Below are 25010 nucleotides of genomic sequence, written 5' to 3'. Positions count from 1 at the left end.
GTATTCAAAATAAGGGGTCGGCTATTCACAAATGTGAAGTAATTTGCCTAGAGGCTTGCAAATCTTATAAATTTTCTACCATCAGGAGCAGTGGAAGCTCATTTGCAAGTATGCTCAAGTCTGGAATCAATAGGTGTTGACATTTTAGGACAATTATAGGAAAATGGTACTGAGGTAAAAGATCAACTATGATATTATTGAATGGTGGAGCCTACAAGAGGGCTAGATTGTCTCCTCCTACTTTTTATGATCTTTTAACAAAAAATATATTTGATCTTTATGAAGTATCAAATGTGTTACATAACTCAATTGTAAGTAATTATTAAGTGGTTGCTTCCATTTTCAAAATGATATCCACATATTTTATTTTTCTGTGTGCAATTAATAATAAATTAACAACCTTGTTAATTGAGATTTATGCTTTTGCTGTGTACAGCTTTGGCTAGGAATGCCTGCTTGGTACGTTGCCGCTTGCCGGGCAAACGTGAAGAGTGGTGCCATTATGTCTGCCTTATCTGATACTGAGATTCAAAGGGAAATAGGAATCAGCAATCCTCTTCATCGTTTAAAACTCAGACTGGCAATTCAGGAAATGGTATCATTAACAAGTCCATCAGCACCTCCAACATCCAGGACAGTGAGTATCATTTATCCTTAATCTTATTTTCAGATTTAAATGGTGAAGGTATGTATAAAACAACAGGTAGCAGGCAATGAATTACCAACATGTAATGCAATTGAAGTATTCAATTGACATAAATTTAACTCTGTGAGTGAAGTGTTAGTAATTTATAAGGATCATCTAAATCCTATGATTGGATTAAGTTGCTGAAATCACTCTAAAGTCACTCTAAAATATACTTTGCCTTTTAGCTATTTCTTAAGTATTTTTGTGTACTGTAATTATAAATATGAATGTATTGGTTTCAGCACAAATAAGATAAGCTGACAACTATACACAACAAAATACACATTTTCAGTATTTGTTGGAGTATAACTAGTAAGAATATTGTGTATCAAGTAAAATCATCATTTTATTAGCTATATGACACTTCTGAGCAGTTCTATTTAGAATGCTGCTAATTTAAATAGATCAGTGTATTTTGAATATGTTAGTTGGAAAATATGCTGTCAGTCATAATTCTTTGAATCCCTAAACCATCTCTTGTATTATAAATTGTAACTAATTATCCTTCCTGGTTTTTGCTGATGGTTTCACTGTTGTTTCTAATCATAAATTTATATTATGTATGTTTACCTGCTGTTGCATCATTTTTGGTCTGTTGTTCCAGTTGTAATAATACATGCATGATTTTACCACAGTTGGCATGTTGTAGCATTTGGCAATTTTTTTTTGTGCCTAAACAAGTACAGGCACAGCAAATTTGCAATATGCCTGCATCTAATCATTTATTAATCTCTAATTTTAGTAAGTCCTATTGCTTACATGTGTTTGTAATTTGTTTTTATGTAAATTCAATTATTAAATTCTTTGTTTTCATATGTATTCTCAGTAAGGTCAAGAATAGAAAGTCTTACCAGTACTAGAGTATGAATTCTAAATACAGTTTATTAATGTTAATGACTAACCATACAATAAATCAGCAGGGAAATAACAAATAAAATTAGCTATTTTTCAAAAATTATAGGAAGTTTATCAATATATGTTGCATCTCCTTATCACAGATATCCTATTTTAGAATCTGTCACCTATTCCAAATGGAAAGACTTGTATTTATAAAGCATATGTAGCATAGCAAAATATCATAGACACATAAAACAATAGTAAAGATGGTCAGAGATTAGATTTTATGAAGTCTCTTAAAAGAGAGAGTGAAAGAGAATCAGAAAGTTTCTGAACTTTGAGCCTTGTTGACAGAAAGCCAGCAAGCATAGCTGCCTGTTAGGAAGCAATAATCATAAACCATATTTTGAGGAACCTGGATATTTCAGAAAGTTTAAGGTTACAGATTTGGGAAAGACTAAGACAATAGGTGAGAATACCAAAATTGTGCTGTTACTCAGCAGAGAATCGGTGTTATTACAGAGTAATATGACTTGTGAGCTAGGACAGAGCTGCATAGTTTTGGATGATTTCAGGTTAGACTGACAGAAGATATCAGAAGAGTACTGGAATTATTGACTATGACGAGATGACAGGAAGGTAACAGTAACTCAAATAGCCATGTGTTAATGTAGTACAAAGTTCAAAGTAAATTTATTATCAAAATACAAGTATGCCACCATATACTACCCTAAATTATTTCCTTGTGTGTATTCACAGTAAGTATAAAGAAACATGATAGAATCAATTTTAAAAACTGCATACAACAAAGACAAACAACCAATGCACAAAAGGTAATAAATTGTGCAAATACCAAAAGAAAATAAATAAATAAACCAACAAATAATATTGAGAACATGAGTTGTAAAGTCCTTGAAAGTGAGTCCATAGGTTGTGGAGTCAGTTCAGTTTTGGGACAAGTGAACTTATCCCCTCAAGTGCAAGAGCCTGATGGCTGAGAGGTAATAAGAGAAACAACTCTTACCTAAGCAAAGAACTGGACCCACTGCAATTTGCCTGTCACCATAGTAGCTCTACAGCAGATGCAATCTCACTAGCTTTCCACTCAGCCTTGGATGCCACGGACAATAGCAATACCCACCTGAGGTGGTTATTTATTGATTACAGCTCAGCGTTCAACACAATCATACCCTCAGTTCTAATCAACAAGCTGCAAAACCTGGGCCATTGTACCTCCCTTCACAACTGGATAGTTGACATCTTCACCAGGAGACCAGAGTCAGTGTGGATCAAAAATAACATCTCCTTGCTGACAATCGACACTGGTGCACCTCAAGGTTGTGTGCTTAGTCCACTGCTCTACTCTCAGCACTCACAACCATGTGGCTAGACTCAGTTCAAATGCCATCTATATATTTGATGTTGACACAACTATTGTTGGCAGAGTTTCAGATGGTTATAAGGAAGGGTACAGGAGCAAGATAGATTAACTGGTTGCATGACGTCACCTTGCACTCAACTTCAGTAAGAACGTGGAATTGATTGTAGACTTCAGGAAAGAGAAGTTGTGGGAACACACACCAGTCCTCATTGAGGGATCAGCAGTGAAAAGGGTGAGATGTTTCAAGTTCCTGGGCGTAAAGTCTCTGAAGATCTATCCTGGGCCCAACATATTGATGCAATTACAACGTAATCACAGTGGCTATATTTCGTTGGGAGTTCGAGGAGACTTAGTATGTTATCAAAGACTCTTGCAAATTTCAGCAGATGCACAATGGAGAGCATTCTAACTGGTTACATCATCATCTGGTATGGAGAGGCCACTACACAGGATCAGGAAAAAGATACAGTAAGTTGTAAACGCGGCCATCTGCATCATGGGCACCAACTTCCCCAGAATCAAGGACACCTTCAATATATGATTTCTCAAGAAGGCAGCATTCATCATTAAGGACATCCATCACCCAGGACACACCATGTTCTCATTTCTACCATCAGGGGGGAGGTACAGGAGCCTGATGACACAGACTCAGCATTTCAGGAACAGGTTCTTCCCTTCTGCCATTAGATTTCTGAATGGACAATGTACTCATGAATACTATTCACTTTCTCTTTGCTCTCTTTCTTTCACTACTTATTAAGCATAATTTGTATATATTTATAGTCTAAATGTACATGTAAGTACATTTGTATTGTAATTTTAAGTTTAATTTATTATGTACTACAATGAACCGCTGCCACAAAGCAGCAAATTTCGTGACACATACTAGTGATAATAAACCTGATTGTGATTCTAACTGTTCCTGAACCTGCTGGTGTGGGACCTAAGACTCCTGTATCTCCTTCCTGATGGCAGCTGCAAGAAGAGAGTATGGCCTGGATGTTGGGGTGCTTGATGATAGATGCTGCTTTCCTGCGACAGTGCTCCTTGTAGATGTGTTCAATGGTAGGGAGGGCTTTACCTGTGATGGACTGGACTGTATCCACTGTTTAGTAGGCTTTTCCATTCAAGGGCATTGGGGTTTCCATACCAGGCTATGATGCAACCAGACAGTCTGTGTTCTCTCCACCATGCATCAGTAGAAGTTTGTCAAAGTTTTAAATGATGTACCAAAACTTTGCAAGCTTCTTTGAAAGTACAGGTGCTGCCATGCCTTCTTTCTAATGACACTTGTGTGTTGGACTCAGGACAGATCCTCTGAAATGACAACTCCGAGGAATTTAAAGTTGCTGACCCTCTCCACCTCTGATCCCCAGATAAGTACTGGTTCGTGGACCTCTGATTTCCTCCTCCTGTAGTCAATAATCAGCTTAGTTTTGCTGATGTTGAATGAGAGCTTATTGTGGCATCATTCAACCAGATTTTCAATCTCACTCCTCTATGCTGATTCGTCACCATCTTTGATTCAGCCAACAGTGGTATCATCAGTAAATGCTAGTGTGCAGAAGACCATCTCTGCATAACATGTTAAACCTTGAAGTGGATGAGCTACAGCAGCAGGAGACCACAAACATATACTTACTGGGAATTTTATTAGATGCAGGAGATACCTAATAAAGTGGCCTCTGAATGTTTTTTTTTAAAATCTTCTATAGGATTCTAAATAATGATTTTGAAAAAAATACACTGATTTCCAAAATAGATGTTGATAAATATAAACATAAATAGATACTGGAAAGGAAAATAGGAAGCAATAGGCAAGTAAGTCCATCAATTATCAGGAAAATTATGTTATGCAATAACAAGGGAAAATAATATGATGAAACATGATTTTACAAATGGTTAATTATGTTGATTAATTAAAGAAATTTAGGATAGATTAGAGCATTCTAGTGAAAATAGCATCAGACATTTCATGAAGTACCACACAATAGATTATTACATCAAATAAGAGTTCACAGAACAGAAATACACCAACATGCAATGATATCTGGTCAAAGGGAAGAAAGGAAGTGAGGGATAATGAGCCTTTTTTTTCAAATTGTCAAGCTTTCAAGTGGTATGACACAGGAATCAGGAGTAAACTACTTACACTCTGCATTAACAACTTAGATGAAAGGTCAGAATGTACTTGTGTAGGAAGATGAGCTGTGAGGATAATGTGAAAAGTCTGCATGCAACCAGATGAAGATAGTAGGCAAGAAGGTAGCGGATAGAATTGAATGTAGGGAAATGTGTGATTAGTCCTTTTGATTGGAATAGCTATTTTTAAATTAGTGAGAATTTTATATCCAGGTGTACTGGTTCATAACACACTGAAGCTATTAAAGAATACATCAATGTTTAAAAAGTTAAAATTGTATTTTAGTCTTTATTGCAAAGAAGTGAAATGCAAGTAAAAAAGATATGAAGCATTAAGTAGAGTTTTAGTGAAAACACACCTTGTATATTGGATACAATTTTGATTTCTACTTGCCATGAAGATGCCATATGACCTATGAGGAAAGATTGAGTAAAGTTGGTTGAAATTCGCTAAAATCTGGAAGAATGTGAGGTAAACATTGAAACGTAGAATATTTTGAGGGATTAAATAGATTTTGAAAATCTCTGGCTGGAGAATATGGATTCATGTGGGATTCAAGATAAAGGTCAGCAAATTACAACTGAGATGAAGAAAGATTTAATTACTGGGAAGTTTGAAAAGTTATTGATTTCTATATCCCAGATGCTGTGAATGTTCAGACTCTGGGTATATTCAAGAATGAGATCAGAAAATGTTTGGAATAAATAGAATCAAATGAGGTAGGGAATTAGTCATGATCTTATTGAAAGGTAGAACAGGCTTCGTGGGCCATGCAGCCTTTTTCTGCTTCTATTTCTTATGTTTTTATGTTCTTCTTTAACATTGCCTGCCTCACCTGGATTGACATTGGTTCTCTGTGGGCTTTAATTAGCCCTCAGGAAATGTCTGGGTGACTCATGAGGAAATGGAAAATATAACATCTGCTGCAAGAATGGTTAGTCTCCTCTTTATTGCTCTATTTACATTAACGCTGATTTAATTTTTTATGGCACAATTCACTGCTTGCATGCTTAGTTTCCAAATCTCTTTAATTTGTAAGTTAAGAGTGAAAATGCATTAAATACATACTTATAAATTAAATAATCATATATTAAGCCAAATCACATAATATCCTCAACTGCTGAAATTTTAATTTCTCTCTACATAAGGTAAGAAAGACTATTGTTACAATTTTTTCCACATCAAGATAAAGAGATTTGTGAGAAACTACTTAAATTTATCAGTAATTTTACCATTTGTCTGAGTTATTCTGTTTCACACAGTTATGTTTTCATAAAATAAGTGAATTTGTCCAATATATTTCAAATGGAAGAGTAATCAAAATGTCTCTTTATAAGATGCCTCATCTGGCAGATATTATGTTTTCAATTTGATCTGAAAGTGAACTCTGTTTACCCATATGAAAAATCCAGTATGACTGTTGCAATTATATATGTAATGTTCCTTCTTCAGTGACCATAATCTACCATTTATTGGTGTTCTACTAATTATTATATAATCAAGCAAAATATCTTACACCAGGAAATTTCTCAAAACTGCTTTTGTTCCTTCACTGTTACACAATTAGCAGTCACCAATTCTACTTTTCTACAAATATTAAAGTTGGACACATCATTAAAAATGGTTAACACCTATCATAATTTTACAGATGAACCTTGTTCAGTCCCTGACCACTCAAGCTTTCAAACTGAAGGGCGTTTTGATGCACACTACCTATCCATTGAAGCATTGGTAGACACAAATAAATACAAATTTAATATTCCAAATCTGATTTTTTACAGACACTAGTTATTTTTTAAAAGCTGGTGGGGTAGGAGTAGGTATTTGTGTTGCACTGTGGTCATACCCCCAGTGCTGATGGTGACTGGGCTGTTGCAAGTTTCTGCAAACGCTAAGTCCAACTTGACATTGCTGTGTATTATTAAAGCTAATGGAGCACTTCATTGAAGAGTGAATTGAGCTCAGGCTGAGGCTTCTTGGATGATGGATTCTACAGTTAGCATCCATGCCACCTTTACCCCCACTCTAGCCACTGCCTTGTCCCCCACCCCGGTTCAAATTTTCTCATTTATTCTGTCTCTTGAACTTTGTCCCTATACTATTTTAGAAGAAATTATTTTACCTGTCAGTAATAGTATTCATTTCACTGTTAATCAGTGAACTCTGTACACTTATAAGACAGGAAGTGCTATTTCATCATGTGTCTAATTCATGATGTTTCTTATGAAATAAATCAATCCAGTTATTTGTTATGTTTACGAGGATAATTAAAGTCAAAATTTAATTCCCTCTATTTTTGATACTAAAGTGGCAGTGACTCGTGTCTTGGTATCCACATTATGACACCTGAAATGGATCTCAAATCTTTATGAGTTGCAGCTAACTGGAGAACCATTGGAGGAAAAGGTCCATTGAAGCTCAGGGATTATGGAACAAATCCCAATTCACAATTCTTCAATGCATGACTTGAACTTGATCTTTCTTCATCTAATTAGAATGAATGATCATGTACAGGAAAAACTGTTCACCTCGCCCACACCATTGAAATGTAATTCCTTTGAAGCAGAAATAGGTTCAGGAAATTTCCAAGTATTTAATTTACTAATTTGGAAAACAGTTTGACATTTTTAAAAAAAACTGTCTATAAAATCATTTCCCGACAACTGTTTTCTTAATAATCTTAATATGATTTATTGTTAACACAAAAGATTCTGCAGATATAGTACTGGAAATCCAGAGCAACACATGCAAAATGCAGGAGGAACTCAGTAGGTCAGGCAACATCTGTGGAAATGAATCATCAGTCAAGGCCCTTCATCAGGATTGGAAAGGAAGGGGTAAGGTGCCAGAAAACGAAGAGGTGGCGGGGGGGAGGTAAAGGAGGACAAGCTGGAAGGTGATGGGTGAAGCCAGGTGGGTGAGGGGTTATGAAGTAAGAAGCTGAGAGGTGATAATTGGAAAAGGCAAAGGGCAGGAGAAGTAATCTGATAGGAGAGGAGAATGGACTGTGGGAGAAAGGGAAGGAGGAGGGGCACCAGGTAGAGGAGTTGATAGGCAGGTGAGAAGAAAAGGTAAGAGGCCAGAGTGTGAAATTGAAAAAGAAAAAAGGGGAAAAAATACCCTAAGGAGAAATCAATGTTCATGCCATCAGATTGGAAGCTACCAAGACAGAATATGAGATGTTGCGTCTCCAACATGAGAGTAGCTTTATTGTAGCAGCAGAGGAGGCCATGAACTGAAATGTCAGAACAGGAATAGGGATAGGAATCTGTTAGGTAACAATTCACCTGTGAATCTGTTGGGGTCATCTACTGTATCTTGTGCTCCCAACGAGGCTGCCTCTACACTGGTGAGATCTGATGTAATTGGGTAAACCACTTTATCAAGCACATCCCCATCCCCCATCTTCTTATTCTGGTATTTTTCCTTTCTTTCCAGTCCCAATGAAGAGTCTTGGCCAGAAATGTTGACTGTTGATTCATTTTTGTAGATGCTGCCCGGCCTGCTGAATTCCTCCAGCATTTTGTATAATTTATTGTGTTATAATTGCTCGATTTTCAGATTAATTTTCAACATTTTCCAAATTTCTGTGGGTTGAGTAAAAAGCTGAATCCAACAGCTGATGCAATAGAGGAACAAAAATGAGTGTGATTAGTAGTAAAATGACTTTGTATTGTTGGCTGAGGTGTCACTGGTATAAATGTATTGATAGTAAAGTAGCAACTCCATTTTTTAATACAGAACACTCTCTTTAAAGGACTGTATCAGGAGTAGGACAGTATCAAAGGCTATAACAGGAAACAGGAGTAGGTGCAATAGATGAGCAGACCATTATAATTACATTGTAATGTACATGCTGGCCACATCTGTAACTGCAACTGATGACAAAGTTTTGTCTATGTCTACCTAATTGCTAAATGGGAATGCAAGATGATTTCTTATCAGTTTTAACTTGATATTGTGTATAATAAAATGGATGTAATAATCTGTCTTATTGAATTTGTATAAGACAGATTATTACATCCATTTTATTATACACAATATCAATGCCTGGCAGAAAACAAATCTAAACAGGTCATATTTAATATATCATGGTAATGATTTGGTTTTAAAAATGCAATAGCTAAATATCTGAAAAACAGAAAGTGAAAATATTGGGAACAAGCTGTCAGCTACTTGTGGGGTTGGGGTGGTCATGAATAAAGATTAAATAGTATCTCACATAAGACCATGAACAAGAGAAAATAGGCGGAAAATCCAAAGCAATACGCAAAATGCTGGAGGAACTCCGTAGGTTGGACAGCATCAATAGAAAATAGTAAGCAGTCCATGTTTCGGGCAGAGACCTGGGATTTATGTCCTGATGAAGGGTCTGGGCCCGTAACATCAACTGTTTTACTCTTTTCTATAGATGCTGCCTGACCTTCTGAGTACCTCCAGCATTTTGTGTGTCTAACAGAAGGCTACAGTTTGAATCATTTACATGCACTATGTAGAGATATTTTCTTTGTTGATATTTCTATTTATTTCAATAGCACTGGTTACATGATCATATAATAGTTGTTTATGCAAGGTTTAATATAGTATTGTACTGGCTTACAACCATTTTAAATAGTTATTAAATAATGTTGTGTAAACTTATAAACCAATGCACCAGCGAATAAAATCACCTTTCCAATGAATCCATCATCCATGAATTCCTCCCCTGCCAGTACTACCCCTTCCCTTGTCACCACCACGATCGTATTTACATACACAGCTTGATCTTCAAAACTGCAAGTCTGTTGCAGGAGGCCTGTGTTTACACTGCATAGTAATGATTTTCCAACACACTCGGATCAAATGCCGAAGTAGAAAATAAATCATTGCATAAATTTAAAATCTGGTTAAAGGCAACATGTAAGGTAATTCAAATGAACCACTACATACAATTTGCTTCCATGTTGCTTCAGTATCTAATTCATTATTCAATTCCCAGTTTAAAATAATATTACACATAGAAAATAGAACATGGACACAATCCATTTACACACTGATATTTCTATTGTGTTATCTGAGCAGAGATAAGAACGTATGGTTGCTTAAATTAAGAGAAGCCTAAAAAATGTGTTTAATCAATGGAAGAGGGTGCCTCTGTGAAATTGGTTCTTAGCCATATGAGAGTGCTGTTGGATTTTAAAGTGAGAATGTAAAACATGGCCCTGAATTATTGAAGTAAACGTGCTCTGCAGAGCAATCATAAAATCTTTGCTTGGGTTTCTTCAGTGAAAGGAGACTACAATAGGGAATAAGCACAAGTAATTTACGGGGAAAAAAACTGGTTGTGTCCAAAGGTGACAGGAAGGGCAGGTGATTGCTTTGTGGAGCAGGGGAGTGGCCAAGCTTCCTGCTACTTGCCACTTTAATTTTCCATCCTACTCCCCCTTGAACTACCTGTTATCTCTTCCACATTTAAAATGAGGCCCAACAGAAATCTGAGGAGAAGCATCTAATCTATCTGAGCCTGTTATTGCCCTTGACACTCATTCTCCATCTGCAGGTCTCTATCTGCATTAGACTGCCAGGAGTGATGGTGAAGGGAGATACAATAGTGTATTTTGAGGTGCTGTTAAATAGGCAGATGAATATGGATTATATGTGGGCAGCAAGGATCTGGTGTCATTAGGTGTCAGCAAGGACCTGCTGTAAGTCATCCAAATGTGATATTGACTCATTCCTTTACTCTATTCTTTCAGCCTAACCTTTCGGAATTGTCCCTATTATAAGCAACACATTGTACTTTCCCTATATTACCCCTTCATGCTTCCCGCCCCATCAATTCAGTTGACTGAATAACTTCAACAACTCATCCCCATGGCAGTACTGGTATAACAAATTCTCAGAAAGATATTGCTTTTAAATTATCAGGTGTTCAGAGTCCTGTCAAACTGATTTTCATTGTTAAAACCCCCAGTTACTTTGATGATACAGATAATACCAAAGTTTAAAGTAAAGTAAATTTCTTATCAAAGTACATGTATGTCACCATATACAACCCTGAGATTCATTTTCTTCCAGTATTCACAGTAAATACAGGAAACACAACAGAATTAATGAAAACTGCACCCAGCAGGATGGACAAACAATTAATGTGCAAAAGACAGCAAACTGTGCAAATACAAAAAGAAAGAAAACAAATAAACAATAAATATCAAGAACATGAGTTGAAGAGTCCTTGAGAGTGAGTCCATAGTTTGTGGGAACAGATCAGTGATAGAGCGATTGAAGTTATCCTGGCTGGTTCAAAGGCCTAATAGTTGAGGGGACCAGGACAGATCCTCTGAAATGATAACACTGAGATATTTAAAGTTGCTGTCTCTTTCCACCTCTGATCTCCCGATGCGGACTAGATCATGGACTTCCAGTTTCCACCTCCTAATGTCAATAATCAGCTTCTTGATATTGCTGAGCAATTTACTAACATGGTTAGAACATTGGCTGATTGGTAGGAGGCAGGGAATAAAAGGATAATTGTCTGGTTGGCTGCCAGTGCCTAGTGGTGTTCCACAGGAGTCGGTGTTGAGACTGCTTCTTTTTATGCTGGATATCGGTGATTTAGATGACGGAATAGATGGCTTTGTTGTCAAGTTTGTGATGGTATATAGATTGGTGGAAGGGCAGGTAGCATTAGAAGAATGGGCAAGGAAGTGGCAAATAAAATATAATGTTGGAAAATGCATGGTCATGCACTTTGGTAGTAGAAATAAATATGCAAACCATTTTTAAACAGGGAGAAAATCCAAAAATCTGAGATGTAAAGGGACTTGGGAGTCCTTGTTCAGAACATCCTAAAAGTTAACTCACAGGTTGAGTCAGTGGTAAGGAAGGCAAATGCAATGTTAGCATTCATTTCAAGAGGTCTTGAATACAAAAAAAAGGATGTGATGCTGAGGCTTTATAAGGCACTGGTGGGGCCTCACCTTGAGTATTGTAAACAGGTTTGGGCTCCTCATCTAAGAAAAGATGTGCTGGCTTTGGAGATGTCGAGAGGTGGTTCACAAGGATGATTCCAGGAATTAAAATGTTATCACATGAGGAATGTTTGATGGCTCTCTAGTCACTGGAATTTAGAAGGAAGAGGGAGGATCTCATTGAAACCTTTCAAATTTTGGAAGGCCTAGACAGAATATATGTGGAAAGGATGTTTTCATGGTGGGGGAGTTGAAGATGAGGGCAGAGCCTCAGGATAGAGAAAGCCAGGGAATGGGATTGAGGAAGGAAAAAAAAGGATCAGCCATGATTGAATGGCAGAGCAGACTTCATGGGCTAAATGGCCTAATTCTGCTCCTATTTTTACAGTCTTATGATCTGACATTGAGTGAGAGGTTGTTGTGGCACTACTCAACTCAATTTTCAATCTTCCTCCTATATGCTGATTTGTCACTACCTTTGATTTGGCTAATGACAGTGTTATCATCAGCAAACAAAAATATTGCTTTGGGGCTGTGCCTAGCCTCACGCTCATAAGTATAGAGTGAATGGAGCAGGGGGTTAGGCATAGAGCCTTGTGGTGTACCTGTGTTGATGGAGATTGTGGAGGAGACTTGTTGCTAATCCAAACTGACTTTGGTCTGCAGGTAAGGAAACCAAGGATCCAATTGCACAAGCAGGTATTGAGGCCAAGGACTTGAAGCTTATTTGAGGGGATGATAGTATTGAATGTCGAGCTGTAGTCAATGAAGAGCATCCTGATGTATGCATCTTCACTGTCCAGATATTTCAGTATTGAGTGATGAGCCAATAAAATGCCATCTGTTGTTGACCTGGTGTAATGGTAGGCAAATTGGAGCGGATCCAAGTTGCTTCAAAGACAGGAGTTGATACGTTTCATCATCAACCTGTCAAAGCACTTCATCACAGTGGATGTATGTGCGACTGGACAATAGTCATTGAGGCAGATTACTACATTCTTCTTAAGCACTGGTAAAATTGAAGCATACTTGAAGCAGGTGGGTACTTCAGACTGCCAAAGTGAGAAGTTATAGATCGGCACAGGTCTTTAGTACTCAGCCAGATATCTTGTCTTGGCCAGACGCTTTTCGTAAGTTCACTCTCCTGAAGGATACTCTCATATCAGCTACAGAGACTGAATTTACAGGATCATCAGGGTCTGTGGGTGTTCATGAAGGTGCCTTCGTGTTTTAACAGTCAAAGCAAGCTTAAAAGGCATTGAGCTGATCAGGGAGAGAAGCCTTGTTATCACCTGTCACTTGGCTTCACTTTGTAGGAGGTGATAGCATTCAAGCCCTGCCACAGCTGTCAAGCATTCTTCAGTGATTCAGGTTGGTCTGGAATTATCACTTTGCAACTAAAATGGCCTTCTGGAGATTCTACCTGGACTTTTTGTAATTTGCTTGGTCGCCAGATCTGAATGTCACTGATCTGGCCCTCAGCAGATTGCAGATCTTATGGTTTATCCAGGACTTACGGTTAGGGAAGAATCTGAATGATGTTGTGGGGACACACTCATCTACAACTGTTTTTATAAAGTCTCTAACAACCATGTATTCATTCAGATCCTCTAATGTGTGCTTCAACATGGCCCAGTCCACCAACTTGAAGCAATCGTGTAGCTGCTCCTCTGCCTGTGTCCACAGTAAGCCTTGTCTCTGCAAAGCACAGAACCTCATTTCCCTCTGATACAGCAATTTTGCCCTTAGAACCTCAAGCTTGTTCTCCAGCAAATGTACTTTTGCTACCAGATGCTGGTAGAGGAAGTTTTATAGCCAGCATTTTAGTCTGGCTTTTAGTCCTCTCCGCCTCACTCTCCTTCAGTTATGGCCTTACTGAAGTTATGTACCTTCAGCCACTTAAAGGAGCTGTACCTGCACGTGCAATCCACCAAGTCCTTCAGAAGATCGTGAGATCACTCATTCATTATGACATTTCAAACGTACATTATTTAAAGGGAAAATACAGGCTTCAGTTTTCAGTGAGAGGAGTTCAGATGAAGTATATTTCAGGGTTTTGTAAGCTTCCCACAACACCATCGCCATCTTGCCTTTTTGCCTGATTTCTGATTCCAAGTTCTTAGTTTTCCTATGGAGTGTGTGCTTACATGTTAATTGAAGTTTTTCTCCTCTCCCTCTCCATCTCTTAATCTGTCTATTTCTCTTTCTTTTTAAGTCTCTAGTGACCCAGGTTTTACACAACTCAATACCTTAAATTTCACAAGTGTACTTAATGTATTTATGTTTATTCTTTTAATCAATGTTGGATTCTGTCTAGCCACTCCTGACAAATCCAATCATGGTGTATATTTAGACAGTAAGGATTGTTACCTTTATCTACACTCATTGTTCTGTTCAGCTACACTGACTTTGCAGTTTATTTATTATCGTTGTTAGAGTGACCACTCCTTGATTAAGCAATATACAACATTTACCATGATAACTCTGGCTTTAACAATTAATATGAATGCCATATTGAACAATACTAACACAGTAAATATTTTACATGTATGCGGACATGCTAAATGCTGCCTCACCATATGGAAAATGATTGTCCTACCCATCTCTCATGTTACCTTTTCTGTGACTTACAAATACCTGCACTCATATTATAGATGACCAATTGAATTCCAACAAGTATTAAAAGCACTTCTATTCAAGAAATGGCTATGAGGGTCAAGGTAAATAAAGGGTAAATTACATTTTTTTAAATACTGATTTTATTTTTAAAAATTAAGTGATTTTATATCCTTTAAATCTTTTGTTTCCTTGGTTTTGAAATCAAATTGTAGAAGTGGGCTTGTTCTCATTCAACCATCTGTCTCTCCCCAATCTCTCACCACTCACCCTAAAACCCTAATGCCTCTTCAGAATACAGATTTGATACCATTGCTGAAATAAAGGTGTGGACCTCCCACTGATTCCAAAGCTGGTTTGTCCTCTCCTTCCATCTTCTTTTCACTTGTGTTTCAGTCTCTTTTTGCTGTCATTTCTTGTCTTTTGCTCTCTATTCTCAGTTTAATCTTTCTTTTTTCCTTGCGCTTCTTTCTCTGTTCCTAAAGACTTTCACTTCAGTTTATTTTTTTCTTTCTGCTGACTCTTTGCCATCATCCCTATAAGAAATGTTTCCAGGGCACTTTTTGAAAAGTATAGGTAGTCTAGGGTCTTTTACTTGTCAATTAGCATTGGTTATTTGTCTCATTGTGACATTTTTAACTATTTGTTTATTGTCACGCTTGTTTATATGACTTCATTTCAAAGGTAACTCATAAACTTGTTGACCATTTGAGGCATTTTCAGGCCAAAATGTTCCTATAAATGCAAGGTGTTTTTTTTTTTCTCAGTCCATTACCTGTGCACTGACAAAATCTGTGATTTTCTTTTTTCAAAGTTCTAACAAATTCACTCTCAGATCAAGGATCGAAATACTTAGATTTACTCCTTTGGATATTGATTGGGCACCACATCCCACATTGTTCTGAGATCTAGATTTAATTTTAGTTATAATCTTGGGAAATTTGTCATGATATTCCATGATATTCCCAACTGAGATTGCTGTTGCTGACATCACTCTGATACCATCAGCTGAGACTAGAGAATTAGTGTTATCTAGGAACAAATGCTGCAGATGGATATCTCCTCATTCCAGATGATAATGTAAATAAAGCCATACTTATATGTTTGTTATTCTGAAAAAAACTTCCTGTAAAAATATTTTCTTTGTTCAATATAAGTCAGTTTAAAAAATACTGAAAATAAGTGGGAAAGTAGAACTAGGTTTCATTGCTTTGGCTTGAACAAACTTCAATTAAAGCCCAATAAGTTAATCATCATGAATCTAAATTTCATTGCAAGTGGTTCTGCACCAATATAACTAAATATTATAAATGTAATGCTATATTGTAAGAGTGTTAATATTTGGAATACAGATCAAAATAATCATTCATGTTCTTTTCTGTAATACAAAATTCTAATCAAACCCTTTTGCTTGAATGCCATTCGAATATAAATCTGCCAATTGGCAACTTATTAACTTGTTTAACGCCACAGTTAAAGTTATGGAACATTTTATCTGATGACGGTTACCAGAAATCTTTGAGAAAATTCAAAAAAGTTTACTATTATATACGATATACAGAATCTGAATTCTAAAGTATTTGACTTTACTTGAAGCCCTTTGAAGACCAATTGGAATAACTCAGACAAAAAAAAACAAAATTTCTGAAGAAATGACTGGCAATTTTGGAATAAATCCAGAATATTGTACTATATTTCATGCATGTACTATATATGTGTTTTGTTTAATCTGAATTATCATTCACAGCACAGAAAGAATTTTATTCTTGCTAACACAGTGTTAAATGGATAGATGGAACATGAATGTAATATGCACAAGTTGAATACACTTGTCAGAGGAAAAATATGACAGCTTAAATATGTGATGGGATTAACAGAGCTTTTACAAAATGAAATTGGCAAGTATAGTGTTTAATTTTGGGAAAAACCATTTCAGTCTTGAATTTAATAAACAGTTTTTTATTTTAATTTAACTGCAGTTTGTTATGACATTTTTATTCAGTGTTATTCATATTTTCATTTGAGAATCATATGGTCAAACTTTGTTTTTATTACTTGGTTTTTATTAATATATTTTCTTGGAATCCTTCAGGAGTCTGAAGAAGGCAGTTGGGCTCAGGTAATGCATGTTAACAGATAATTCAGCTTGAAAATACATGTGCTCAAATTATTACTACTCATGCTTATTAACTTAACTTGTACCTTAAAAGTTCAAAGTAAATTTATTATCAAAGTACACCTATGTCTCCATGTGCAACCCAGAGATTAATTTTCTTGTGGGCATACTCAATAAACAAAATAGAATAGCAACCATAATAGAAAAAAATGAAAGTGGGTAGGGTAGCATATAAGGAAGGTAAAAATTGTTTTGTTTTTAGATTCACAAGAAGAGAATATCTGCAGATGCTGGAAATCCGGGCAACACACACAAAATTCTGGAGGAACAGACAGAGGGTAGAAAATCCACTAGAATCTGTATATTGCAGACCTTTGCCAATCACTGCCCACTAAATTCAGATGTGATTAGAATATCTACTTAATTATGTTTTTTCAATTTCACTTCTGAGCTAGGCATTGCTATTTAATTTTGTTATTAATTAACAACACAATGTGGAATATTTGTTCACTTTTCATGCAGGTTTATAAATTTGTCTTTGAAAAGATGAAATTTGAACTAATAACAATAATCTTTCAGTAATGTTCCTTTAGTATCTTTTGGCTCACTGCTACCCCAACCTCCATAGTCATTGAAATGAAAGAAGATGCAGACCTATACTACAAAGATTGATGATGGATTTCAAAGATTCTTTTTTTAATATCAATCCCCCAAGTGAATTTGTATGAATAATCTCTTTTCTACTCCAACAGACTTTGGCCTATGGTGACATGAATCACGAATGGATTGGTAATGAGTGGCTCCCTAGTTTGGGATTACCTCAGTACCGCAGCTATTTCATGGAGTGCCTGGTAGATGCTAGAATGCTGGACCACTTGACGAAGAAAGATCTTCGCATTCATTTAAAAATGGTGGATAGCTTTCACCGGTATGTTTAAGTTTTGTTTAAAAGACTCCATCTATACATATATTGTGTTGCAAATGCACATCCTTATTTAAAATACATTTTTGAGAAACCCGAGTAAGCTTGAAACTCAAAGCCCTTGTAATATATTACGATATGAAGTTCAAACAGGTGCAAAAGAGAATTGTGAAGTTTCTCCAGAGCATCTGTATACTGTATAATGGTTCTCTCCACAGGGATGTGCCCCTACTTCACAGTTTCCCCAGACTGATCAAAGACTGTGGTCATAGACACCAATGTGTGTACCTATTATCTGAGGGTTATGAGGCTCACCTGGGAGCCTCACCAAGGTTATAGTTTAGACTTCTAATATTTGAAATTTAATACCAGATTTTTCTCATGTCTTTTAAAGGCAATTGATGAGAAATTAATCTGTCTTGGTAGGTGACAAAATAAAGTACATAATTCCCTGAAAGTGGCATTGAGTACAAGAGTTGGAACATAGTGTTCTAGCTGTATAAGATGCTGAGACCACAGCTGAAATATTGTGTGCAGTGTTGGATGCCATTCTATAAGAATAATATAAATAAAATAGAGAGAGTGCAGGAAAGATTCACAAGGATATTGCCAGGACTGGAGGGCTGTTTCCCTGGAGTGAAAGAGACTGAGGATGACTTCACAGAGGTTTAAAAAAGTCATGAGGGCATAGATAAAGTGGATGGTCACGGGGGGTGGCACAGTAGCATAGCAGTTAGCATAATGCTGTTTAAGTACCAGCGATCAGTGGGGTTCAGTTGCTGCCATTTTCCCTTGACCCTATGGGTTTCCTCTCACATTCCAAAGTTAGTAAATAGTGGGCTTGCTATGTTGGTGCCTGAAGCATATTGACAGTTGCAGACTGCCCTCGACACATATTCAAACTGTGTTTAGTCATTGACATAAATTATGTATTTCACTGTCTGTTTTGATGTACTGTATATGTAACAAATAAAGTTAATCCTTATTTTTTTCCCAGAATAGGGAAAGTCTAAACCTAAGAGCAAAGGTTTAAAGTGAGAGGGAAAAGATTTAAAGGGGACTTTAGGGGCATTTTTTTTCCGCAAAGAAGGTGGTGGGTAAATAGAACAAACTGCCAGAGGAAGTGACTAAGGTGGATACAATTATGCATCACCCCAGGACTTAATTTTCATTAATAGGGCTAATTCCCAGTGACCCAGGGAAATACATTTCTGTGAAAATAAATTTGGAAACAATACGGGATGAAAAATATTAAGCACACCCAACCATGAAAATCCGCACCAGCTTGGAGTCGTTGGGCAGGGAACAGAAAATACTAGAAATAGCAGATCTGACAGTAATTGTAAAAAGAAAGGTAACTGATGTTTGTGGTCTGAGACCCATTGTCAGAACACCCTGAAAGAGGATCTAAGATCCAGAAACATTATTTCAGTTTCCATGGATACTATGTGACCTGCTGAGTTCCTTTTAATATTTTTTGCTTTGTTTTCAGTGTCCCCAGGTATATTCACAACTCACAAAATGTGTATTTTTTGTATTTTGATGGACCTACTGGTCAGCTAGCAATGTTTCAAAAAATACTGCCTTAGAAGTATACTTTAGCTATACACACTTGTTTGGGGAAGTGAAAAAACAGTACATTACCCCACAAAAGCAGTGCTTCTGAGCCTAAATTTACATCTTCATATGTATTTCTTTAGCGGTTTGATCGGGGAACGACGGCGCAAGCATTTGGACGTCAGCCAGTGGGAACAGCGAGAAGAGTTTAAAAGGAGACAGCTTTATAAGGCGGGCATCAGAGGAGTAGGTGATGGAGTAGAGGGAGACCGAGTAGGAAGGATTTGGCTCAGTGGGGCTTAGGTGATAATGGGTCGAGGCGAAGTAGGTTGTCTAGAACAAGTAGGAGACTTGTTCTAGAGAAGCTCAGGCCTATGGTTAGTCCACACTTAGACCCCCTCCAGTTTGCCTATCAGCCCCGACTAGGAGTTGAGGATGCCATCGTCTACCTGATGAACCGTTTCTATGCCCACCTGGACAAGCTGGCGAGCACTGTGAGGGTCATGTTTTTTGACTTCTCCAGTGCATTTAACACCATCCACCCTGCTCTGCTGGGTGAGAAGCTGACAGTGATGCAGGTGGATGCTTCCCTGGTGTCATGGATTACTGATTACCTGACTGGCAGACCTCAGTATGTGCACTTGCAACACTGTGTGTCAGACAGAGTGGTCAGCAGCACTGGGGCTCCACAGGGGACTGTCCTGTCTCCCTTTCTCTTCACCATCTATGCTTCGGATTTCAACTACTGCACAGAGTCTTGCCATCTTCAGAAGTTTTCTGATGACTCTGCCATAGTTGGATGCATCAGCAAGGGAGATGAGGCTGAGTACAGGGCTACAGTGGGAAACTTTGTCACATGGTGTGAGCAGAGTAATCTGCAGCTTAATGTGAAAAAGACTAAGGAGCTGGTGGTGGACCTGAGGAGGTCTAAGGCACTGGTGACCGCTGTTTCCATCCAAGGGTCAGTGTGGACATGGTGGAGGATTACAAGTTCCTGGGGGTATGAATTGATGATAAACTGGACTGGTCAAAGAACACTGAGGCTGTCTACAAGAAGGGTCAAAGCTGTCTCTATTTCCTGAGGAGACTGAGATCCTTTAACATCTGCCAGACAATGCTGAGGATGTTCTACAAGTCTGTGGTGACCAGTGCTATCATGTTTGCTGTTGTGTGCTAGGGTAGCAGGCTGAGGGTAGCAGACACCAACAGAATCAACAAGCTCATTCGTAAGGCCTGTGATGTTGTGGGGGTGGAACTGGACTCACTGACGGTGGTGTCTGAAAAGAGGATGCTGTCCAAGTTGCATGCCATCTTGGACAATGACTCCCATCCACTCCATAATGTACTGGTTATGCACAGGAGTACATTCAGCCAGAGACTCATTCCACCAAGATGTAACACTGAGCGGCATAGGAAGTCATTCCTGCCTGTGGCCATCAAACTTTACAGCTCCTCCCTCGGAGTGTCAGACACCCTGAGCCAATAGGCTGGTCCTGGACTTATTTCCACTTGGCATAATTAACTTATTATTATTTAATTATTTATGGTTTTATATTGCTATATTTCTTCACTATTCTTGGTGCAGCCATAATGAAACCCGATTTCCCTCGGGATCAATAAAGTATGTCTGTCAGTCTGTCTGTGTAGAATACAGACAAGAAGAATATGTGTGAGACCGGTGTTCTGTGCTTGGTGTCAGATGTGGGAGGTCCGGGAGACTCCCAGCCTCCCCAACAGCCACATCTGCTCCAGTTGTGTCGAGCTGCAGCTCCTTAGGGACTATGTTAGGGAACTGGAGATGCAGCTTGATGACCTTCGTTTGGTCAGGGAAAGTGAGGAGGTGATAGATAAGAGCTATAGGCAGGTAGTCACCCCGGGATGTGAGGAAACGGGTAAGTGGGTAATAGTCAGGATGGAAGGGCAGGAATCAGAGGCTAGAGAGAGTGCCTTGTCAAGGGGTTGTTCCCCTTGACAATAAGTACTTCTGGGAGTTAAGAAGGAAGTTGAGAAGCAGGACCACAAAGTCATCTTGGGATTACTGCAGTGCCACGTGACAGTGAGTACAGTACAGTACAGGAATAGAGTGAGGTGGAGGATAAGTGCATGGCTGAGGGATTGGAGCAGGTGGCAGGGATTCAGATTTCTGTATCATTGGGACCTCGTTTGGGGCAAGAGTGACCTGTACAAAAAAGGACAGGTTGCACTTGAATCCCATGGGGACCAATATCCTGGTGGGGAGGTTTGCTAAGGCTATTGGGGAGAGTTTAAACTAGGATTGCTGGGGGGTGGGACCAAACAAATGAGGCGGAGGAAGAGGCAGTTGGCTCATAAATAGAGCAAGCTTGGAGACAGTGCAAGAGGGAGGATAGGCAGGTGATCGAGAAGGGAAGCCCTCAGACCAATGGTTTGAGATGTGTCTATTTTATTGCAAGGAGTATTATGAACAAAGTGGATGAGCATAGAGCATGGATCAGTACTTGGAGCTGTGATGTTGGTGGCTATTAAAGAGACGTGGATGGCTCAGGCTGGCACTGTTACTTCGAGTGCCAGGATTTAGATGTTTCAGATGTTACGAACCCCATAACTGGGTCACTTACCAGCAAAGATAGAGAGGTCCATTGAAGTCTGATGATACTATTTTTAACAGTATTTATTAGTAAAAATACACAAAAATAATATCAATGCAAATATACAGATAATATACATCGTCAATACTAAATCTAAAAGTGTGGGTATAATAATAATCAATAAGAAATACGCGCTATCGTTGTCTAGGGGATAATGTTATTGTCCGATGGAAATATAAAGTTCACTCAGTTCATGCAGGCTGCAGCCTTTGGGGACCGCTGGGTTTGCAATGGTTGGAGAGAGAAAGAGATTTGGAGAAAAACTTGCCGATTCCTTTTATGATTTCGATCCATCGGAGTCTCATTGGTGTGGCCGTTCACTCGTGGCCTCTCCTTTAGCTAAGCTGTTCTTCCATGGTGAGCCCGCCAATCCCAGGCAAGGGAAGGACGCACACGAGCCCCCACCGGCTGTCGCTATTAAACGCTGTCACGGGATTTCTAGCATTTCTGCTGGTGGGTCTAAAGGGGTTGTTCCCCAGACCCTCTTTTATCCTTACTCATGGGGTCTCAGATGTGGGCGGGGAGAAAGAAATCTGAAAGAGAGAGGATTGTAGGGTTGTATAGTATGATGGAGTAATGAAAGAGGATCAAGAGACAGGGAATCAAATGGTCTTGGTAGACTAATCAAAGGAAGAAAAGTCCTGAATGGGAGAAAAAGGCAAGAAACACATCTACAAGAACTCATACAACATGCGTGTGCCAGATCACTGCAATTTGCAGTATACCATGACAGTGATAATAAGTCTGAACAGTGTAATTAACCTATTCATAAAACGGTGTTCTGAATGTGCATCAATTGAATGAAAATTGTGTCGATATGTTATGTGAATATTTGTTATAGAACTTGATGAGGGTAAGGCAGTAGATATCATTGACATTGTAAGGCATTTGCTAAGTTTCCTTATGATAGGTTGATTCAGAACATAAAAATGCATGGGAATTGCAAGTTTGGATTTAGCGCTGCTTACCCACGCAAGACGGAAAGTAAGGGTGAAAGATTGTTAATCTGACTGGAAGTCCGTGACCAGTGAGGGACGTTCCAGTACTAAGACCTCTATGAGGCCCAATATTGGTTGGGATTGACCATGGATGTTGCATCCCAGCTGTCTACATGCTATGCATGCTAGGGTAATATGCTGTAGACAGCAATCTGGTGCCCGTTCAGCAGGTTCCCCCTCTCCACACAGTCGATGAATCCAAAGGAACAGCAGAGACTGGTACATTTTGGCACCAGTGGCATCGCAGAAGTTGCCAGCCAATATTGACCTGAACGTAGGACTGCCTTAGGGAATCCAGCTCCAGATTTTTCCTCGCAGTTTTATTCCGGTGCTTTTCCCATGAGAAGCAGCAGAGGTTTGAGATCAGAGTTTTCCTTCTCGTAGATGAGCTGCCAAATACAGCTGATGAGCCCCATTTGTCTGAAGCAACTGGTTTTAAGGCACCAGTGACCTATTTATCCCCCTTCTCCTGTCAGTAGAAACTGTCTTTGTAGCTAGAAGGCCAGAAGCTGGACTTGGTAGTCAAAGGCTATTTTAGACACACGCCACTGGGACCACTTAACAGGTAGTGGGAGCTTGTCTCCACTGCCACTCCAGACTGTGACAACATTAAGGAACTTGAGATGTCTATTGTTTCTGATACACATCAAAGATTTAGATGAAAATTTAGATAGGTGAATTTGTAAGTCTGCGGCTGATGCCAAGTGTGAACAGTGTGAAGGACTATCAAAGAAAAGTCAGTAACAGAGATGGGTATAGAGTAGCAGATGGAGTTTAACTTGTGCAAGAATGATGTGTGCACTTTGGGAGGACAAATGAAAGGAGAAAGTATATAGTTAATGGTAGACCCCTTAACAGCATTGAGCTACAGAGCAATCTTTGGGGTCCAAAGTTCATTGAAAGTGGCTATGCAGGTGGATAAGACAGTAATAATGCTTATGGATGCTTACGTTCATTGGTGCTGTGTATTAGAGCAAGGAAGCCATGCTGCAGAACTGTAGAGCTAGAACTTGAGTCAGACTGCAGTCAGAGGATTGCATGCAATTCATTCTGGAAGGATGTGAAGACTGTGGTGAGGGTGCTTCCTAGATTAGAGGGTAATGAGGAAATGTAGAATATTGGGGTGTCCAATAGAGGCTAAGGAGAAACCTGAGAAAGTTTTTTTTTTTAATTACAAGAGGGAAGGGTAAGTTAGAGAGTTGGAATCTTTTCCCAAGGTAGAAATGTCAAACACCAGAGGACATGCTTTTAGGGTTAGAGGGGGGATGTTCAAAGATGATGTGAGGAGCGAATTTTTTTTAATGCAGAGTAGTAGGTGCCTGGAATAGGTTACCAGAGGCAGTACTGGAATCAGACACTTTGGTGGAATTTAAGAGGCTGTTAGATTGACACATAAATATTGGGTAAAAGGAGGGATATGGATAACATACAGGAGGAGGACATTGAATATAAATTGGTATCAAGATTGGCACAATGTTGTAGGCAAATAGCCCGGTTTACGCTATCCTGTTTTATAATATCTGTTTTGAAATTGTGTTATATTTTCAAAGAAATACTCACAAAATACTGGAGGACCTCATCTGGTCAGGCAAAATCTAAGGAAATGAATAAACAGTCGATGTTTCAAGCCAAGACCCTTCATCAGGACTGGAAAGGAAGGGGGAAGATGCCAGAATAAGAAGTAGGGAGGAGGGGGAGGAAGATAAATTGGAAGGTAATAGTTGAAGTCAGGTGAATGGGGAAGGAGGGATGAGTAAGAAGACAGGAGGTGATAAGTGGAAAAGGTTAAGGCTAGAGAAGATGGAATCTGATAGGAGAAGAGAGTAGACCTTGGGAGAAAGGGAAGGAGAAGGGGCACTAGTGGGAGGTGATAGGCAGGTGATGAAACGAGGTAAGATGCCAGAATAGAGAATTGAAGAAGAGGGAAGGGGGAGGAGGAAAATTACTGAAAGTTGGAGAAATCGACGTTCATGCCATCAGGTTGATGGGTTTTCAATGGGTTGATAGCATTGTGATTTTATAAATGGGCTGGTAGTGCAGAGATCTAGATGGGTGATCTGAGATATGACTTCAAATTCCACATGACAACCGGGGATTTTAATTTCAATTAATTGAATGGATGCCTGGAATAAGGAGTAAGGCATGTCAAATAATCACAGGAATCCATCTGTTTTG

The 25010-nt window shown here is 38.6% G+C and overlaps 1 protein-coding gene across 1 annotated transcript in view; it reads left to right on the top strand.

The window, feature by feature from the left end:
• Positions 1-25010, top strand: part of ppfia2 (PTPRF interacting protein alpha 2) — a 260698-nt gene that overhangs the window by 198180 nt on the left and 37508 nt on the right. The window contains exons 21-24 of the mRNA XM_059978396.1: positions 437-637; positions 5921-5983; positions 16708-16734; positions 17484-17659. Coding sequence (XP_059834379.1) covers positions 437-637; positions 5921-5983; positions 16708-16734; positions 17484-17659 — 467 coding nt within the window. The remainder of the gene's footprint in view (positions 1-436; positions 638-5920; positions 5984-16707; positions 16735-17483; positions 17660-25010) is intronic.

This window comes from Hypanus sabinus, chromosome 8 (assembly GCF_030144855.1).
Source record: "Hypanus sabinus isolate sHypSab1 chromosome 8, sHypSab1.hap1, whole genome shotgun sequence".
In the NCBI taxonomy this organism is placed as follows: Eukaryota; Metazoa; Chordata; class Chondrichthyes; order Myliobatiformes; family Dasyatidae; genus Hypanus; species Hypanus sabinus.
This window is presented reverse-complemented; position numbering and strand designations above follow the sequence as displayed.